At 39.1% G+C, this 17,485-nt stretch overlaps 1 protein-coding gene across 1 annotated transcript; it reads right to left on the bottom strand.

Annotated features, from left to right (window-relative positions):
- Positions 1 to 2,777: 2,777 nt before the first annotated feature.
- Positions 2,778 to 4,817, bottom strand: LOC149771674 (uncharacterized). The gene has a single exon (XM_089948255.1). It carries the CDS (start codon positions 4,815 to 4,817, stop codon positions 2,778 to 2,780), a length of 2,040 nt encoding a protein of 679 aa, XP_089804381.1.
- Between the last annotated feature and the right edge of the window lie 12,668 nt (positions 4,818 to 17,485).

Consider the following 17,485-nt stretch of genomic DNA (forward strand, 5'->3'; position numbering starts at 1 on the left):
TTTAAAAAAAGAAAAGTAATTTGTGCATTAGATAAGCATACACAACAAACATGACAAGAAAATCCGCCTAGAAGTATGCGTGCTTTTATTTTGGACCCATTTGAACTCCAAAAGGTAAGTCCTTAGTAGGCATTTTTTTTTTGGTAAGGAACTTCTCCTTTATTAGATTTTTTATACAAAGCAAGTATCAGTCATGTAATGTGCGAGTTATCAAGCAAAGTTTCAAGTGATTCTGACGAATCAAGTGAAGCAACGCAGGCTATATCTTATCAAACAAGGAGACTGATACACGTTAATCGATAGCCGGTGCCGAATTATTGCTTGCTCACCTCGCTTTGATAAGCACCACTCAACACGACTTTAATCCATCACATTTTAAATCCTTCCACGATGTTTGGAACAGTCGCATTGTATCGTATACCGTATTTAGCAAAACAGTGCCAAGATGTTTTGAGTGTTTAATTTCTTACATCTCAGGAAGAAGTTGTTAACTGTGCCTGTAGTGTAAATATAAATATATGTAGTGCAAATATAAATATATAACAGTTTATGTGGATATTGGTGATGAATAATCATGATCAGCAGAGGGTCTTTAAGAACTGAAACGTCAGTCTTACGTGGAAATAGCAAGTGTAACGTGTAACAACTGATGGATATGGTAGTTGTTACTAGGCAGCTGTAAAATGTTATTACGTCCCCCCCCACTATTCTTTGCATTATCACTTGTGTCAGCTCTTAATTATTTCGAAAATGATTCCCTGTATTGTAAGTTATCATAAATCAACTTACAACACTGAAACAGATGCAGAGATGTTCATACTTGTCACATATACACACATTACCCCACCCCTATAGTGTTCAGACCACTAATTGATTCCCTCCCCGCCTAAAGATAATGTTAATATATTAAAAATAAAAACAATAATATATGCATTAGATTTGCATACAAACCATGCATCTTTTCACTCAGTTTTGATTAAATATTTTGTTCCAGAGTTGAAAAGGTGTTATTTAAAAATAATTTCTTTTAGCCGCGTACTGTGAAATCGAGAGGACCCTTGTTTGCACCTAATAACATCGCCTAGCAACAGAAGTTTATAGGTCATTTAGTCAGTATGAAATTAAATACAGGATATCAAACTAGACGTAAATAATTAAATAGTATACATAGTACATAGACTGAAGTTTTGAAATTAATAATGGAAAAAAATAAATCCATTTACTATCCAATGTGTACATCCAAAAATATCGAGTACTTTACGTTTAATCACCCTCCCAAGTAGACTGGTTAGCTGTCTGTAAACAAATTAGTAGTCCGATATCTGTAAGTGAAGTTTTTATTTTCTCAACTTTCTGTGATATATCAGTTACATTATATACATAATGCTTTTCTTTAGAAGAATTATGCGTTGTACAATTCTGGATATGTAAAAAAAAAGTCAACAAGAAAAGTAACGGTGACAAAACAAACAAGACTTAGCTTGGATCACACATTATTGACTACGCCAAAAGGTAATCTGGTATTTATACTTTTATGGACAGCAGATGCTTACGGATGAATAATGGACCAAAATTTACACTAGAGAGAATGAGTTATTAACGCCTAAATGACCGGTAAAGTATAAGAGATTTGCTGAAGATAGGTCTAAAGATGTCATAACACATTCGTCATTGCCGATAATCAGCCAGTTGAGGTGTACATGCATCTTTTGAGGTTAGGTTAATTTTCTTTGCATGTAAACTAAAAGAATGCATTTTAGTTTTGACTACAAAAGGGGTGCTTGAATACCAGATGAAATCAGTTGTTCTCAAGAGTAACATAGGGCCTTACGTACTTTAAACAAAACCATATTCGTGTGTAGAGTTACTAAAGCGAGGTAACTGGAGAAACTATTGATGTATGCTGTCAAGTGTTAACTTGCAACTAGCCCTTTCAAATAAGACCAGACTAAAATGCTTCTGCTGTGGGAGTATTCAGCTGGACATGTCAATAATGTTTCGATTTTTTCAATTGAGACTTTAAAATCTTATTAACAATCTTTCATTTGTATTTAATTGATAGCATCGATTTAGTACAAGGTTTTTTTTCCACCTTTGTGGCAAACTTAAGTATAAGTCTGCAAGTGACATTTAAATATAATCTTTCTTTCCTTCATTTTTTCTTGAGGACTTTCCATCTTTAAGCAATAATAGTCGATAATGATGCCCAAACTGGCAAATATGTTATTAGGAATAAATGCTGGGTTATTTCGTTAACTTTTTATTCATTTATTTATTCCAATCGCATGAATGTTTTGTATTAATATACAGAAGTTTTTTCTTCGTTTTGTTTATTATTTCCCATCCAAATAACAATATAGTCAACCGTCAAAGCAAGTGTGTTGAAAAAGTATGAATTGCTATGTACATACAATGCACGAGTAGTTACACATAAACTGGTTACTTCGTGATAATTACTCATTCTTAAATCTATGCGGTATTTATCCTAATTGCAAAGTCAAATTGCACATCAAATTCAGTGTTAATTTGTCATCATTCAAGTTCAACAATAATGCTCAGAATTACAAACAATAAACGTACAATAACCGGATGAATGAGACAACCGGTGCAGTTCCTTTATCCAGTGGCCTAATTTTCTCACTGAAGTCTCTTAACATGTTAGCCAGTGGCTTAACTGTCTCATCGAAGTCTTTCAAACATGCTGTAAGCTCCTAGATGATATTAGTTGACTGTCAATTATATTACATGAAAAATCTTTGGATTTAATCGTCTGATCTTTATCCGTGGTGCATGCTGCTAATATCTGGATACCTGAACACGTTGATTCGTCCAGATTGCCCAATCCACAGTTGATTGAACGAAACTATGGCTATCTTTCCAAATAGAAAATCACCTCCATGTGGTCTCAGGCAAGCCAGGATGTTGCCCTTGTTGTCCAAAACATCTATATTACCTTCATCAAGGGAAACAAGCAAGTGACCATGATGGTCAAAGATCAAATCATAAACTTGGTAGTTGCTTTTGGACATCATGTTTCCTTTCTGATCGAACAAGAAAATGTTTCCTTTCATGCCTTTTAAGTTGAATGGTTCTTGAAATATTGCTGCTTGAAATGGGGTCGAAACTGATGCACCAAATGGAATGGAACCAAATGTCAAACCAGTTTTAGGATTTTGGACCGATTTTGCAAATATAGGATTTGGTACTGCTTGTTGCAAACTGTCAACGGCCTCGCCTAGCTGTCCAGTGGAAGTGTTGTCTTGTGCACACAGTGCGAGAATGTCTGTGAATTTACACACAGCAACATGAAGTAGTGTCCTAAACATGGACCCCCGTGGTGCATACTGTCTTATAACTTTACCAGTTTCGTCGATGATCAATAATTTTGGTGGTCCATTGCAACAAACAGCAATATTTCCATTGTCAAAAACAGCTAGGTCACCGGGAATAGACGATAACGTGCAGTATATTGAGGATTTGTTGTTTTCGCTAATTTTATAGATTGATTTCTCGTTTTGTGCAGATATGAACAGAGTGCCATCGTTTCCAATTGCAACAGATGCTATCTCAAATTGCTCTAACATTTTCTTATGCTCTGAGCCCCGCTCATTGAACATGGTAAGACCTTTAGTTCCGGCCTCTGATATCCAAACCTCCCCTCGCTGGCACTGTATTATGCATTTTATGTCACCAAAATCGGGTGTACAAAAGGCACTCATTATTTCCATTTCCATAATCGACGATGTAATTTTGTTAGTAACAACCTCGCCGATTTTTTCCCACTCAAAGTCTTCGTCTTCGTCTTCGTCTTCGTCTTCGTCTTCTTCTTTTCTTTTAAATGTGACCAGATTTATGTCTGCAATATTCATTGGCGAAGATGCATTGACTTCCTTCACTTCAAATAGAATCCTATTGCAATCCCTTAAAACTTCTGCATCACTCGCTGATGTAATCCATTTCTTCAAAGTCATTGATTTTTCATTGGTGCTATCAATATCTGCTCTCACTTGTTGCAACTTTTCTTTCTCACCCTCACATATTTTCATGATATCCTCTTCTATCTTCTTAACGCCAGCATCAATTTTGATTTTAATCTCTTCTGCTCTTTCTTGCAAATCCTCTTTCGCTTTTCTTTCCATTTCTTCAATGGTGGACTCTCTCTTTGATATAATCTTGAGTATCCTCTCGTTAGAACAAAACCTTTCACTTGCTATCCATTCTTTATTCAAAATAGTTCGTTTGAGCTTTGCAGCAACATCGATCGGCTCTATTTTATGCAGGTCGTGAACCGCATCTTCACATGAAGGACATACAAACTTCTCACAAGTTAAGCAATAACCATTGACAACGTTTGACTCATGATTAAAACACTTTGGCTGGTCACGCTTTTTGTTCTTAATAACTTTCAAACTAGTCAGTTCATGTTCTCTTGTGATCTTGAGTTTTTTATGGAGTTGGGTACATTCATCACAGATTTTCTGTTCACATACCTCACAGTAAGATGTAGCCTTCGGCTTTGGTTCATCATCACAGTTTTCGCATAAAGAAGCAATTTCTTCGGATTCCTTTTCTTCCAAATTCTCTTCCTCTTTTGTCTCGATATAGAAATTGGTCTGAAAAGAACCAGCCCCACCCTCCGGAATGTTAATATCTGTCCTACACAGCGGACATTGAAACTTGGAATCTGGGTTTGCTTTGGATATGTGTGACGATAAACACGCTTCACAGTAACTATGAAAACATGGCAATATTTTAGGCCTTTTGTAAGACTGAAGGCAAATTCCACAGTTCGACTGGAAATGTGTGGCGGTCGCCATATTTGATGCAAAGTGAAAGGAAATCTTGTATTCACCTTACGCGACCGTGGTGTAAAGTACAGTGTTCAGAACGAGGCACAGCATGCGATAGGTAATTATCATGAATGACGAATCTTAGACTCCACCCACAGAATTCAAAATAGACTGCTGACTACCTACGTGTGAGTCATTAAATGATAGCATGTTACACTGAAGCAAATCGGAGTACTTCAAAAAAGCACCAACTTGATGGTGATCGTCTATATGTAATGCACTATATACACAAAGTATTCGGCTTATTTCTAAAATCTGCGTGAAATGTCAAACATTTACATAAAAATAATATATTACTTTATACAAAGGTTACTTTCATATATTCAATTATTTGCTCATGAACAAGCATACGTATCGTCATAAATAATGGTCAACAGTTGTGGAAAAATAAGCATTTTCTCGAAGTAGATTTTCAAACAAAATGCTTCTCGAAGATTGCAAAATTACTTTTCTAATATATAGAATGATAATTTTCTAATATTAGAACAAAACATAATTTTATGACATTACAAAAGGCATTTTTATAATATTATACATCATTTTCTAACAGTAGCAATTAAGTTCATGTTATTAAAAACCCAGACGCTTTTCTCGGATGAAAAACAATCAGCATAATAGTAAAATCAATCAACCTAGTTTCTAATTGTAGAATATCAATCTACTTTATAACAGTAGAAAAATATCCTATTTCATAATAGAGGAATTTTTTTTTATCCATAACATTCGACAATAACCTACTTTATAACAAGATAAAAAAATGTTATAATATTAGACAATGCATTTCTAATATTAGACGATGGCTCATTTCCTGATGATAGAAAATAAGCACGAACTATCAATGACAATGTCTTATTCAATTTCAAATGAATAATTAATGTTTATTCCAGTTAAAAAAGGTATGATTTCCTACTTGATTTGTTTCGATCTTTGGGATTTCTCAAACATGTTTTGTAAAAAAGAAAAGCATATATAATGTTAATTAAAATAAACGAGATTTAAGAAGAAAGTGAACCAGCTAGCTTACATAGGTAGATCTGATCAACACAGTGTTGCAAGTCAAAAATTCATTTGCAGACTTTATTAAGAAAAATATAAAGACGACTTATTTGATGCAAAGATCGTAACATTGCTTTCATTACTGTGTAGCTTAAGCAGTATTAGTGTCTCTTTAAAGCTGGGCGTTTTGGTAGTTGTTTTTGCATCAAGCGTAAAATATAAAGGCTTCAAAGTTTTGGATTTTTCATTTGGATTGATTTCATAAATGGGAGATACATAAAAACTGATTTTTGTCTTCTTCTTCAACTGCCAGTTTTATTCTAGCCAATAAATACAATAACTTCAAATTTAAATGGAACAATGAGTGACCGCGGATGAGGAAACCCTTTCCTTTTAGATCTCATCAAATATGGCGACCGCCAGACGAAATTCCCACAGAATCCTCTTTAGTTGTACATAAGCTCAGAATATTGAAATTGTTTTCATGGTTATTTTGAAACATGAAAAGAGTCACACATCTCCTAAGCAAGACCATTTTCTAAGTTTCAACGTCCGCTGAGTAGGACGAATATTGACATCCCACATTGTGGGCAACGTTTCCTTCCGACCAGTGACTACTTAAAAAAGATGAAGAGAATATAGAAGAAAAGGAATCCGAAAACGAAGTCCTATATGAGAAAACTGTAATAATGAGCCAAAGACAAAGGTAACATCTTATTGTGAGATATGTAAACACGTGATGAATATGCACTAACTTACAAAAATCAAGATAACAAGAAACGATACTTTTCCAGTTTAGAAACTGTATCAAGCAATACGTTCCGCCAAGCAAACACGAGTCATGAGTTTCAAGACCTGCAGAAAATATATATGTTGCTGCAATCACAAACGAAATCTTTAAATAAAGAATGGACGGCAAATGCAAATATTTGTTCTATCGAAATAATTAAAAAACTACATCAGAGAGAGAGAGAGAGAGAGAGAGAGAGTCCACTATCGAAGTAATGGAAATAGAAGCGTCATTTACAAGAAAGTAGTAGCAATTGAAATCGAAATAGATACTTTACAAAAATAAAAGATAAATTCATGAACATATGTAATAACAAGAAAAAAGTTTAAACAATTTTAACCAGACCATTTCGCAAGAACAATTGAAAAGTGACTTGGCTTTGAAGAAATAGATTACATTAGTAAGTGATGCAGACATTTTAAGGAAAGACAAAATAGGATGCAGTATAAAATTAAAGAAATTGTTTCGCTGATATAAAAATTATTCGAGACGTATCTCTGGTCAGAAATGAGAGTAACTGCAAAGACATTGATTAAAAAAGAATTGGTCGAGGCATTGTCTATTATGGAAATTGAGATTGTGTGTGTGGTATGCACGCCCCAATTCAATGAGATAAAATGCATTAACAAAATTTCAGGGAGGTAATCTGTGGAGAGCAGAAGCCGGAGTGAACTGGCAAAGTTAATGATCATTGATCCAGCTGGTAAAGTTGTTCGGCGGTGATCGCGCCCGCTTAATATGCAAGTGAAATCCTGCTGAATGGAATAATGTTCTCTCATTGGTTAAAATAAAATGACGTCCTGCATTTATTTTTAACTTATTTTCAGTTGGCCAGTAAGAAGGTAGTATTTTATTCAGCGCGTTGTTCATGCATATTAAACGGTCGCGATCAAGTCCATATCGAGCAGTAACATGGGAAAATGGTCTGGCATACCTTAAAGGTATAATAGTAAGCCAAACTTTGGATATGCATACAAAGTCGAATGCCTGAGGTTAAACATCGGTGCCACATTTATCATGATACGCGAAATGTAGCTTGAAATAACAGCGTTTATTCATAAATGGGTCGTACGAGAAAGGAGAGAAATGTCCTCCTTTGTAGTGATTACATAGTACATGTATGACACGCCAATTCAAAACAACGATAAAGCAAACAAGTGCAAAATCGTTCAAATACAAGGTCAAGCTTATAGGCTTACTAGTGTACTCACACAACTTTCGTTTATGTGATAAATTTAATCTTCTAGATGTGATTTTTAAAGGTATTATGTCGAATGCGTCATCATTAATGAAAATAATGACTACAAAACATCGAGTTTTGTATTGCACAAAGACACGGTACTAATGATATGAAAAATAGGAACCAGCCTGGAAATGCTTGAACATAAACTAGAGTATATATGGGTTTGGCTGACCAGGATTTTTTAATAATGTAAGTCATGTTTTAGGAAAAAGAATCTTTTGAGAGCTTATCCTAGTTGTAAGTGGGGAAAAATAGAAACATTGTTTAATTGATGGAATTTCAGTCCTTTAACAGTGATGAGTTTGGAACACTCATTCCTAAAATTAGCACCGGACTCTTTGGTGCGGAATAGAAAGAACATGTTTCAAACACATGCAGGTCCAGAAAATGCCGCGGCTCATATCCTTTCCTCTACACAGATAAATATAGATTTGATCATGAGCACTAAAAAAATTTAAGTTATTGAATTTTTAATATCATGGTGTTTGGGAACTGATATAGTACCGTGAATCCACAAGGCAGCATGCTCCTAGTTTGGTACCCTGGCCTCTCTCCACTCCGTTACTCTTGAGGTCAGGGAACCAGACTAGCACGCGCCTGGTATGCGGAGAACTCGTCCCCAACGTATCTTGAGAAGTCGCCCCAGAGTGGTTGGACAAGTCACCCCAGTTGGTTGGAGAAGTCATCCCAGAACTATTGATTCTGCGCTGAACCAAGCTCGTAATCTTACTGAACACTTGGCTTTAAACAGAGCAGAATGTAAAATAGAGAGATGTAATTCCTTTTACATTAAAATATAATCCTTCATTATCTAATATAGGTCGTATAATTAATAAATAGTATAGTCTCCTAAATTTATCAGATAAAACCAGCGTAAAATCACTTTACGAAAATAAAGCAATTCTCGCTTATAGAAGACCCAAGAATTTGCAAGATTTTTTAATTAGAATTAAACAGACAGAAAAGAAAAAGAAAACAATTTTCGTTATCTAAATGTAACATACACAGGTGCGTCACGATGTGCAAACATAAGAGAAAGTACTTTTTTCAGTAGTGCTAATACAAAAGAGGTATTTTCTCTACGTAATAATACTAACTGCATATCAACTGATATGATTTATTTGATAACCTGTATTTAAAAAAATGTAGCATGCAATATGTTGGACAACACTTCAACAAGTTTCTAAGAGAATGAATAATCATCGCTTTCATATAAAAAATTATAGAGATCCTCAGTTTTTCTCTAATATTTAAACACACTTTAACACCAATAATCACTCTCTATTCGAGTTTTCTTTCATGCCAATAGATATTGTGCATGGTGATATGAATAGACTCATAAAAGAAACTTATTGGATTCATAAGTTAGATACTTTGTATCCTAATGACCTTAATGTCAATGCCATGAGTAGTGAAAGGGGCTACTATAGGGACAATGGGAATTAGCATTACAGACCCCCCCTGGGTCACTATAGGGACTATGTAAATTTAACATGGGGAAAATTGCTGGGTCACTATAGGGACAAGGGAATTTAACATGGGGAATAGAGTTTGGGTTTGTTTAGGGACAAGGGGAATTTAACATGGGAGAAAAAAAAACTACTTTAGGGACAAGGGGAATTTAACATGGGATTTTTTTAAAAAAAATTTTAAAAAAGGGTAGGCAATTGAAAGTCAATCTCTTTTCGAGACCTATGAGTGGCCCTGAAAAGGGCCTTTGGGTTTATGTTAATATGCCCTTAACATAAAGGGCATCTGCGGCATCTTCTTGTCCTCAAGCTGCGTCTTAGTGTAGGGCCATAAATCAGAGTCCTCTTGAGGCATCCTTGTCTTTCCACATAGACTCTTCGTATCCACAGACTGGTGTCTGACTTGTGGACAACTGTCCACTTGGATCGGACATACATTAGCATGTCCGTCCTAAACATCATGGAAGACACAAGGGTGGATGATTCGACTGTGGTCCACATCTTGAGGCGCCGAGAACAGGTGAATCAATGCAGTGAACTGCGCTTATTTATAGGTAGAGGAAGGATTGAAACGGATTGAGTTCATTGACCAATCCAAACACGCGTTACAAAATTCAGTCAGCCCACGTCCAATCGGAAGAGAGCAGTCTGTGACGTCACGTGGTCTATATAGATTCGCTAGCGCCTGTGTGTAGTCAATCCATGCGACAGTTTTTCAACATGACGGAAACTCAGAAAACGATCAACTGGGGTGCACCAGTAGTGGAGACCACCCAAGGGAACCCGGACTTACTTTCAGAAGAGGTAAATTGGGATTTTGTGGATTTTCTTACCTCGCAAGAATTTGTTCCGGAACCTTCGTTACCTTCTTCATTACCGCAAGTGGAGAATTTTAGACAGAGACAGAAAGAAGAATTGGAGAAATTTATACAACGACAAAAGGAAGCGGAACAAGCTTTTCTCCTACAGCAACAGCAGCAAGAAGAAGAGGTAAGAAAAAAACAACAACAAGAAGAAGTAGCAGCAAAGAAACAAGAGGGTGAAAGTCAAACCGCCACGGTACTGTTGGACATTTTAGCGGAGTTAAGAAGTCTGAAACAAATGTATCAGACTTCTTTATCACGACCGAAGAGAATACGACCTTCCCGAGCTAAACACGCCAACCCTGCGACTAAGCCTACCGTACCACCCTTAGTGATTTCAACCCAATCATCATCATCAGAAGTAGGCCTCGGCCGTGGCAAAGGCTTAAGACAGTTAAAGTAGATTGCTTAAACTCACCCCTACACCAAAAAAGGCCCTTTTCAGGGCCACCCACGTCTCTCGAAAAGAGATACACTTTCAATTGCCAATAACTCAAAAAAGAATTAACCCCCCCCAAAAAAAAAGCCCATTTTACCCCTATATTACGTCTATATGAGTGCGTGAGTGTACGTTCTTATTTTAAAATCAAAACCCAAAGACACTTACCTTATATAATTAATGTATTCTTTTATCAATAGTTACAATCCAATTCACAATTCACAACAGAGCACTTTAAAAAGTTCTTACACTTCTTCTGTCTCACTGTTTAGTCTCTCTGTTTTTTCAATTTCTTCACCGTCACAGTCTTTTTCTCCTCCTCTTTCTCCTCACTTTCTTCCCTTCTTCTTTTCTTCTCCTGTTTCTTTTTCTTCACCTGGCTGCTTTCTTCCTCTGAAGAATCCCTCTCTTCTTCTGAAGAATCCCTCTTTTCTTCTGACTCCTCTTTTTTCTTTTTTGGGCAATTTGGAGACCAATGTCCTTTTTCTTGACAATAATAACAGGTATCTTGACCTTTGTCTCTTTTAACCCGTTTTTCTTTTTTGATGGTCTCGACACTCTGAAGACCAATGCCCTTTCTTCTGACAGATATAGCAAGTATCTTGACTTTTATCTCGAAAGGAAGGAGAGTAGTCCGTCGGCTGGTCTCAAGAGAATTTTCTAATGACCCCTCGCAAAGCTCTGATGAAACGTTCCATCTGGGTAGTCTCTTCCATCGTTGTGCTCGGTTTGAGAGTGAAATGAATAGTGAAAGGACAAGACATACACCCTTTTATATACGCTGGTCTGCCATGACTATAAATTAGTCTATGGTGTTTAAACTTTAGTCATTTGACGTTTTGCACTCAAGATGAAACGATCAATTTCATTTGAGAAGAAAGAAGAAGAAAGTAAGAGGCAGAAACGTGATCTATCGCCTCGTACCAGAGCTGAAGTCTTGGCGCAAATTCATCCCAGTGATTTTGAAGAGGACATGAGTGAACCAGAATCCAAACATTCTAAACAAAGTTCGCCACCCTTAGTCAACCCTGAAAAATACTATTCCATTCGAGAGACCGAAAAGCGCTCTTCTAGAAAATTTAGAACCACGGCTTACAAATACACGGTGAAGTTTAAAGATTTCAAAGCTGAAGTACCGTTAGAGAAAGCAGAAGGGTTCAACACCGGAGTGTGGGATTCTTTGCTCACCACACTCAAGCGACAATGTCAACCCAAAGAAGACGATCGCTTGAGACTCTCCATACAACACGACAGTTTGAAATCCCCTGTTTGGATCGAGTTTAGCACCCCTGCAGAATTGACCGCTTCCAAAGTCATGGACAAAATTCAACACGTACAACAATCCAATGACCAGTTTGACATCACCGATGGAAAAGCCACACTGGACATGACCCACGTCTCTCCTCCTCAAGGGACTGGACGCAGAAAGATGTTATTGGTGAACGAGCTTCGCAGCATTAAGCGTAGCCTCGTCCAAATTCACAACCCTCAAGACCAGATGTGTTTAGCCAGGGCTATCGTGGTGGGACGAACCTATGCCAACAAAAACGACACGGTAGAATGGAAAAGAGCCTGGGAGAATATTCGAAAATCGGACCGAGCCAAACAACGAAGTGAAGCAGAACTCCTGTTGCAACAAGCCGACTTGCCCAAAGACACACCCTGTGGCATTCCTGAAATGCAAAAATTGCAAGATGTCCTAGCTCCACGCTACACCTTGAAAGTGTACCCTCAAGAAATGCGCGGGCCTCTGTTGTTTCGAGGGAAAGACTTTAAGGATGGAAAATACATTCATGTCTATTATCACGATGACCATTTCGATACCATTACCAGTATCACTGGATTCCTGGGATATGTTTATTATTGTGAGAAATGTGACTATGGCTATAACAATCGAGAACAGCACAAACATTGTGGATTGAAATGCTCAGGATATTTGGCCTCTCCACCCTGTCTGAGCGAAAGACCAGTGCATTGTTCAACTTGTCTGCGCACGTTTGTCAGCCCTACCTGTTACCAACAACATTTGAAGACGCAAGGTTCACAGCAGAAATGTGCTTGTCAACTGCTGAGATTGTGCCCTACGTGTGGACAAGGCCTACGTACCAATAATGCCAAGACACACGTATGTTCAGGAAAGAAAAAATGTCACATTTGTCACCACATCGTGGACTTGGAACACCAATGCTACGTGCAAAAATACCAACCCCCACCAGAGAAAGAGGACGGTCACAAGAAGAAAGGCAATTTCATCTTTTTTGATTTCGAATGCATGCAAGAGACCGGTATTCACATTCCTAATTTCTGCGTGGCTCATCGAGCGTGCGAGAAGTGCATTCAGGAACCCATCTTCAGTCATTGCCCTCACTGCAGTAAGATTCCCGGAGGGCGTGAAAAAATCTTTCGGGGACCAAACACGTTAGCCGATTTTGCCCAATGGGTCTTAGACCCCATCGACAAGACGTGGAGACAAGAGGACATCGAACGTTACGGAGATTGTCATCGTCATGCCACGGTGATGGCTCACAATTTCTCCGGATACGATGGACAGTTTCTTTTGAGATACTATACGGAATAAGGCACCGAGCGTCCTAAAGTCACTTTGAACGGAGCCAAAATCATTTTCATGCAAGTGGGACAAGTACAGTTTAAAGATTCGATGAGTTACTTGGCCATGCCTTTGAGCCGAATGCCTAAAACGTTTGGAATGACAGAAATGGCTAAAGGGTACTTTCCACACTTTTTCAATACGGAAGCCAATCAACACGCCGTTCTACCCCATTTACCTGAGGCTCACTATTACGACCCCGACAACATCCGTACCGAACAACGAGAAGCTTTCTACGCTTGGTACCAGGCTCACGCCTCGGACCCTTTCGATTTTCAGGAAGAAATGTTAAAGCATTGTCGTTCCGACGTGGACATTTTACGACGTTGCTGTGGAAAATTTCGAGAACTGTTCATGGAACACGGAGGGGTCGATCCTTTGAAAGAAGCTTGCACCATTGCCAAAGCGTGTTCCTTAGTGTACCGGCAACGATTCATGCCTGAAAACACCGTAGCTGTCATCAGTCCTCAAACGACCCACTACGTCAAACGTCAATACTCGGTCAAAGCCCTACGCTGGTTACATTACTTGTGCGACAAGGAAGACAAGTGGATTCAGCATGCTGGCAACGGAGGGAGCGAAAAGACCATCGGAACGCATTCGGTCGATGGCTGGGACTTAGAAAACCCCAAGATCGTGTGCGAGTCTAACGGTTGCTTATTTCACGGATGTCCCGTCTGTTATCCTGACCGTGGCACTAAACATCAGTTTTTACAACGAACCATGGAAGACTTGTACCAGGCCACTTGTCAGCGACGCCTAAAGTTAGAACAGGAAGGATAGCAAGTGGTGGAAATGTGGGAACACGAATACGATCACCGTTTGAAAACCGATCCCGAGTTTAAACGCCTCGTGGAAAGTTACCAGTTCATGGACCCCCTGAACCCGAGGGATAGTTTGTACGGAGGAAGGACCAATGCCACCTGTTTGCTGTACCAAGCCGACGAAGAGAAAGGAGAAGAAAAGAAATACTTTGACGTGTGTTCGCTGTATCCCTACGTGTGCAAATATTGTCGCTTTCCTGTAGGGCACCCACAATTGTTGACGGAACACATCGACCTGAAAAACATTCGACAATACGAAGGCTTGATCAAGTGCAAAGTTTTGCCTCTACGGACTTGTACCATCCCGTCTTACCTCACCATTGCCAAGGCAAATTGATGTTTCCTTTGTGCCGTACTTGTGCCGAAACGTGCAACCAAGATCAGCCTTGTCAGCACACCCAGGAAGAACGGGCCTTGACGGGAACCTGGGTCAGCGTAGAATTGTTCAAAGCTCTGGATATGGGATACCAACTGTTAGAAGTGTACGAAATTTGTCACTTTCCCAAGACACAACAATACCACAAGGGTGACCCCAGTCAGAAAGGCATTTTCGTCGACTACGTGGATGCTGAAGCAAGAAGCCAGCGGCTATCCGTCCTGGTGTCACACTCCCGAAGACCAAATAAAATTCAAAGAGAAATACTATGAACAAGAAGGCATCTCTTTAGACCACATCGAGAAAAACGAAGGCAGGCGATTGTTTGCCAAAGTGATGTTAAATTGCTTGTGGGGTAAAATGGCACAACAACCGTGTTTACCCAAGACGGAATATTTGACCGAACCTTCCCGCTACTTTCGGATGATTCACGTCAAAACCAAATTCAAGAAACACGTGGACGTCGTTCGCGAGGATTTGATCTTGGTCAATTACGAAGAAGATCTGGACTTTGTACAAGACGACCCTTTTGGAAATGTCATCATTGCGACTTATGTGACAGCCCATGCTCGCTTAAAATTGTACGAGGCTTTAGAACTGTTAGGGGAACGTGTCATGTACTTTGACACGGACAGTTGCATTTACATCCATCACCCGCGTCAACAGCACCCTGACATCGAAGGAGACCGTTTAGGAGCCTGGACAGACGAGCATCCCGACGACAAGATTCTAAGTTTCGTCAGTGGCGGTCCAAAAAGTTACGGCTACGAATACCGGGACCCACAAGGAGAAGTGCACACGAAGTGTAAAGTGAAAGGATTGACTCTGAATTATCGTACCAGTCGTGTGGTGAACTTTGGGGTATTGAAAGAAGCCTCGCAATCTGGAGAGGATGAACACTTTAAAGTGACCACCTATCAACCCAACAAGATTGTACGTTTATCCACTCACCACATCGTCAGTCGACCCTTGGAAAGAGTCTATCAAATCGTGTACCAGAAGCGAGTGCGACTTCCCAATCATTTCACCTTACCTTATGGACACGTCGGTATTGGTCTGTATATAAAAAGGAACTCTAGGCAAGATCGATAGTTCATTGTGACTACCAAGACCAAGCGAACAAGATGAATACTTTGAAAGAGACATCGTTCCAGTTTGGGGATTGTAAAAAAGTTGTATCTTCCTCTAGTGTGACTAATATTGGATGGATAAGACCCAGGCATTGCGACGGAAAATGTCTGGAAGGAAACTGCGATTGTCCATGTGGTTACCATTGTAATTGCGTAACGGAGTTTGCAGACGAGTGCGATTGTGAGCCTTGCGATGAGTACGATGCTGTACGTTGTGACCTTAGCGATGCCGTAAAGCATCATGGGAACTTTGTTCTCACTACCCCTATCATGGAAAGTGATGCTGTGCGTGTCAAACCTGAGGGATGCGAAAGCGATGCCGCTCGTCCTATTGGACATTTTACTGGGTTTCGTTTTAAAGGTGGATGTTCACCTTCACGTCTACCCCCCTACGGATGTCATCCAGCTCTGAGCAAACTCCTGTCCATGTCACCCAACCCTCATCGAAACGAACCTGTGAAAGACGAATATTCGTTTCCTGTGCGTTTATCGGAATACTGCGACTTTGAAAATCGTCTTCAATCGTTCAAAGGAAAATGGCCTAAGTGTCTGGGAGGCCCGACCCCCGAAGAATTAGCCAGAGCCGGATTGTTCTACTTGGGCGAAGGAGATAAAGTCAAGTGCTTCAGTTGCGGTGTGTCACTTCACCACTGGGAACCACAAGATTCGGCCTACGTAGAACATGCTCGATGGTCACCGAATTGTCATTACTTACCCTTAGTGGGACCGAGACATTAAAGTAACTTACCATGTCGTTGACGAAGAAGAAACCAGATTGGCTAGGAGTCAAATGTTGGACATCACCGAGACCAGTATTTAAACTTCATTTCAAAAACGATATTGAATCATTACCTAAAGAACTGCAAGAGAAGATTTACAAGGACGTTTGGCAGAGGTTTGCCAGAGTGAAATCTCAGTGGGTGACTGTAGAACTTTTGTGCCGAGAAATTCGCAAGAGGAAAGTGAAAAAAGTCAACCAGTGTGTTAGATTTCTTTGGGTCAAGTGTGCATTCGTCCTATTATATTACTCTAGACAGTTTACATCAAAAGAGTTCAGTGACATTCTTGGACGTTACCCTGAATGGCAGTGGTCAGAAATTACTCACTATGTGGATTACTTTTGCTCTAGGAGAAGATTGTGAATTGTACGGACTGACCTATTCATGGATACTTTACAAGAGAACGTTCGTGCTTTGCCTGGTGAGTTGAGAGAAAGGATTTACCGAGAGCTGGTCAAAATACAAGTCAAACGTAAAGAACAGTTGCATCCGTTACGTCACCGGTGTTTGAACCACTGGTACCTGAATGCTATACAAGGACTGATTGAGTTGAAAGTGTTCCATTGGATAGACATTGATCAACGACCCCCTGGTTATAAAAAGAATTGGTTTGGTATATATGATTCTATCTACTACATTGTAAACGTACTGGATCCAATTCCAGAGGAAGAGTTAACGAATTACCAACATCTTTTACGCAATGTCATCTTAGTGAAAGAGGAAACTTCTGAACGAATTTTAATGTGTAGATTAGTGATGAAACGATTTAGATTCGACAATGAATTAAAACCATGTCTGTGCAAACGGTACATTTATTGTGTTAGACAAAAGAGGATTTAGTATGACCTATTCATGGATACTTTACAAGAGAACATTCGTGCTTTGCCTGTGGAGTTGAGAAAACGCATTTACCGAGAGCTGGTCAAAATACAAGTCAAACGTAAAGAACAGCTGCATCCGTTACGTCACCAGATGGTTAACCACTGGTACCTGAATGGTATAAGAGAACTGATTCGTCAGAAATTATTTCAGTGGTCAGACCTTGTTCAATACTTCCAGGCCCCCGATGATCCACGTGTTGATCATTTTGGTTACTTCGAGATTCACCTAGTGCAACG

This window comes from Sinohyriopsis cumingii, unplaced genomic scaffold, assembly GCF_028554795.1.
Source record: "Sinohyriopsis cumingii isolate HCF-2022 unplaced genomic scaffold, ASM2855479v2 utg001742l, whole genome shotgun sequence".
Classification (NCBI taxonomy): domain Eukaryota; kingdom Metazoa; phylum Mollusca; class Bivalvia; order Unionida; family Unionidae; genus Sinohyriopsis; species Sinohyriopsis cumingii.

Bases quoted from the DNA above. Each gene is read 5' to 3' on its own strand.
- LOC149771674 (XM_089948255.1), bottom strand. From the start codon at position 4,817: ATGGCGACCGCCACACATTTCCAGTCGAACTGTGGAATTTGCCTTCAG.